Raw genomic sequence first — 4,731 nt, 5'->3', positions numbered from 1 at the left:
AAAGATAATAAAAATACAAAAAGTTATACTAACAATTAGCGTTTGCAAATGACTTAAAAACAATGATGCTTTAGTTACATTTCGGGCTAAATCTTTCACTTTCTGACTAAATCCTTCTTTGCGTATAAATGAAATTTCTTTACCAAAGTTAACTTCTGCGTCATTTAATGATGGATAATTAGGTGCAACTAAACGTAATTTAATTCGCATATTTTGTCCTGTATTAGAATTGCACGAAACTGTTAAAAATCCTTTCCATGTAACTGGTTTTTTAGAAATTAATATCATTTGTGGATGCCACTGAATAATAGCTTCGTAGTCGTCGACAACCATCATGACAAACTAATTAATTCTCACTATGTATTGTTATCGTCTATGATACCACAGAGAACGTAATTACATGATAAACCTGACATTTTACGGAACCTTGTATCTGCGGCATGGAGGCCAAGAAGACCCTTACCATTTTCGTGTCACTCTCAACGTTACCGATTTAACATAGTATAAGGTTAGATTAGTGGTGGTTGGAATTAAAATTAAACGTAACTATGAAATTACAAATAAGAAAGTAACGTAATTGATTATTAGTAGATAGTAGATCACATGCGTGTGTCTACTGCTATCAAAATATCGTGAACAGTTGTACTCACGCAATTCAATATATTTAGTTGTGTTCACTATGAAGGCTAACTTGTCGAGGAATTTAGCAAAACAGAAATGAATAAGACAAGGATAGGAATAGCGTTAGACAAGGACAGAAAATTTTCAAAACGAAACTAACGCCATCTCGCGTCTGGTGACGCGAACTACGATTTTTTAATAGGAACACAGGATATATACAGCGGTATTAGACAAGGATAGCACTAGTGTGCGAGAAGGATAGAGAGAAAACGTCTCCTATTGGCTGGCGGCCGGCTGAGCTCCACCAATTAGGCGCTAAGTCAAGCCGGTCGGTGAAAAATCATTACTATCTCGATAATTACGATGATTTTGTGAACTTTTAGAATTGAAGAATGAAGTGTGGACCTTCAGCAACTTTCTTATACAGTTTTTAATACGCTAAACCCTCTCAATAATTAGTTATTAACAATTTTAGCACGGGATGTCGGGAATGATGCCGTTTACATTTATATACGTTTACGGTTTTTCAATAATTTCATAGCTTTCTAATGAATTCCCATGCAATTAACTATATGCAGCTGAAAGATAACTCCTTCAGCTATATTCTCGTGTAACTTTTATGAACATATTCCGTTTAGTTTAGGAGTTATTAAATATTATTTGGGAGCGTCCCATATTCATCCTACTCGTGTATAGTGAACTGCTATAAACAATTGCTAATATCTAATAAACCACACCACTTAGGGCTTCCAAACTAATAGCAGAATATAGATAAAGGTCCATTCTACATTCTACATGCTTTAAAGTGTATAATTAGTCACGCATTAGCCTGTCCTTATCTAAGTAAACATTAACGTTTAATTTTTTACCAGAGGTACTATATTGTAACCACAGATGTCAGTACTAGGACTATTGGATGATGCTGCCAGCTAGTAGACAATTTTAGAACTAATCGTCACAGTTTATCAGCCTTGGGTGATTAGTCTATTCCAGGAATCGGCAACCCCAGCTTTCTGCAAAGTTCTCATGCACCTAACTACACGCGTCTGAAAGACAATTCCTTCAGCTACATTCTTATATAATTTTATAAACAGATTCAGTTTAGTTTAGGACTTATGAAATATTATATGGGAGTGTCCCCTATTCATCGTACTCGAGTATAGAGAACTGTTACAAACAATTGCTAATATCTAATAACCCACACCACTTACAGCTGCCAGACTAATTGCAGAACATAGATAAACGTTCATTCTACATTCTACAAGCTTTAAAGTGTATAATTAGTCACGCATTAGCCTGTCCTTATCTAAGTTAACATTAACGTTTAATTTTTTACCAGAGGTACAGTATTGTAACCACAGATGTCAGTACTAGGACTATTGGATGATGCTGCCAGCTAGTAGACAATTTTAGAACTAATCGTCACAGTTTATCAGCCTTGGATGATTAGTCTATTCCAGGAATCGGCAACCCCAGCTTTCTGCAAAGTTCTCATGCACCTAACTACACGCGTCTGAAAGACAATTCCTTCAGCTACATTCTTATATAATTTTATAAACAGATTCAGTTTAGTTTAGGACTTATGAAATATTATATGGGAGTGTCCCCTATTCATCGTACTCGAGTATAGAGAACTGTTACAAACATTTGCTAATATCTACTAACCCACACCACTTACGGCTGCCAGACAAATTGCAGAACATAGATAAACGTTCATTCTACATTCTACAAGCTTTAAAGTGTATAATTAGTCACGCATTAGCCTGACCTTATCTAAGATAATATTAACGTTTAATTTTTTACCAGAGGTACTATATTGTAACCACAGATGTCAGCACAAGGACTATTGGATGATGCTGCCAGCTAGTAGACAATTTTAGAACTAATCGTCACAGTTTATCAGCCTTGGATGATTAGTCTATTTCAGGGATCGGCAACCCCAGCTTTCTGCAAAGTTCTCATGCAACTAACTACACGCGTCTGAAAGACAATTCCTTCAGCTACATTCTTATATAATTTTATAAACAGATTCAGTTTAGTTTAGGACTTATGAAATATTATATGGGAGTGTCCCCTATTCATCGTACTCGAGTATAGAGAACTGTTACAAACATTTGCTAATATCTAATAACCCACACCACTTACGGCTGCCAGACAAATTGCAGAACATAGATAAACGTTCATTCTACATTCTACAAGCTTTAAAGTGTATAATTAGTCACGCATTAGCCTGTCCTTATCTAAGTTAACATTTACGTTTAATTTTTTACCAGAGGTACAGTATTGTAACCACAGATGTCAGTACTAGGACTATTGGATGATGCTGCCAGCTAGTAGACAATTTTAGAACTAATCGTCACAGTTTATCAGCCTTGGATGATTAGTCTATTCCAGGAATCGGCAACCCCAGCTTTCTGCAAAGTTCTCATGCAACTAACTACTCGCGTCTGAAAGACAATTCCTTCAGGTACATTCTTATATAATTTTATAAACAGATTCAGTTTAGTTTAGGACTTATGAAATATTATATGGGAGTGTCCCCTATTCATCGTACTCGAGTATAGCGAACTGTTACAAACAATTGCTAATATCTAATAACCCACACCACTTACGGCTGCCAGACAAATTGCAGAACATAGATAAACGTTCATTCTACATTCTACAAGCTTTAAAGTGTATAATTAGTCACGCATTAGCCTGTCCTTATCTAAGATAATATTAACGTTTAATTTTTTACCAGAGGTACAGTATTGTAACCACAGATGTCAGTACTAGGACTATTGGATGATGCTGCCAGCTAGTAGACAATTTTAGAACTAACCGTCACAGTTTATCAGCCTTGGATGATTAGTCTATTCCAGGAATCGGCAACCCTAGCTTTCTGCAAAGTTCTCATGCATCTAACTACACGCGTCAATAAAACTTATATGAGAATATAGCTAAAGGAGTTACCTTTGAAACGCATACATTTAGTTGCATGGGAATTTATTAGAAAGCTATGAAATTATTGAAAATCCGTAAAGGTGTTACACTTGTATTTACCTGCGTATTAAAGCCTAACATATTTTCGTTAATTCAATAGAAATGCGTGATTAATTATGCACTTTTAAGCATGGAGAATGTAGAATGGACTTTTGTTTATATTCTGCAATAATTTTTATAGCCGTAACTGATGTGCTTTATTAGATATTAGCAATTGTTTATAACAGTTGACGGTACACGAGTACGATGAATAGGGACGCTCCCAAATAATATTTAATAACTCCTAAGCTAAACGGAATATGTTCATAAAAGTTACACGAGAATGTAGCTAAAGGAGTTGCCTTTCAGATACGTATAGTTATTTGTACGCGAATTCATTAGAAAGCTATGAAATTATTGAAAAACCGTAAACGTTTATAAACGTAGACGGCATCATTCCCGACATCCCATGCTAAAATTGTTAATAACTAATTATTGAGAGGGTTTAGCGCACTAGAAACTATATGAGAAAACAGCTAAAGGTCCACACTACATTCTTTAATCCTAAAAATTCACAGAATGATCCTAATTATTGAGTTATTAATGATTTTTCCACCGATCAGCTTAACTTAGGGCCTGATTGGCGGAGCTCAGCCGCCCGCCAGCCAATAGGAGACGTTTTCTCTCTATCCTTCTCGCACACTAGTGCTATCCTTGTCTAATACCTCTGTTTATATCCTGTTTTCCTATTAAAAAATCGTAGTTCACGTCACCAGACGCGAGATGGCATTAGTTACGTTTTGAAAATTTTCTGTCCTTGTCTAACGATATTCCTGTCCTTGTCTATCTCATTCTCTAGTTCTATCCTTGTCTAACGCTATTCCTGTCCTTGTCTAACACGTTGTTCTAGTGCTATCCTTGTCTAATTCTATTTTGTCCTTGTCTAACTCATTTTTCTAGTGTCATCCTTGTCTACCGTTATTCATTTGCTTGTTTTTCCCCGCTATTGCTATCCTTGTCATTCTTATTATACTTAATTGATACTTATAATATATTTTAAACTGTTTTAATATTACGAATAATGTAGATAGTAAAATAATGTTTTTGGTTTAGTTTCAAGTATTTTAATTATAGAAAAATTAATGTTTC

At 35.2% G+C, this 4,731-nt stretch overlaps 1 protein-coding gene across 1 annotated transcript in view; it reads right to left on the bottom strand.

The window, feature by feature from the left end:
• Positions 1 to 427, bottom strand: part of LOC108574356 (E3 ubiquitin-protein ligase FANCL) — a 1,721-nt gene extending 1,294 nt beyond the window's left edge. The window contains exon 1 of the mRNA XM_017936935.1: positions 34 to 427. Within this exon, the coding sequence (XP_017792424.1) occupies positions 34 to 333 (300 nt within the window). The 5' untranslated portion in view covers positions 334 to 427. The remainder of the gene's footprint in view (positions 1 to 33) is intronic.
• Between the last annotated feature and the right edge of the window lie 4,304 nt (positions 428 to 4,731).

This window comes from Habropoda laboriosa, unplaced genomic scaffold (assembly GCF_001263275.1).
Source record: "Habropoda laboriosa isolate 0110345459 unplaced genomic scaffold, ASM126327v1 scaffold205, whole genome shotgun sequence".
Classification (NCBI taxonomy): domain Eukaryota; kingdom Metazoa; phylum Arthropoda; class Insecta; order Hymenoptera; family Apidae; genus Habropoda; species Habropoda laboriosa.
This window is presented reverse-complemented; position numbering and strand designations above follow the sequence as displayed.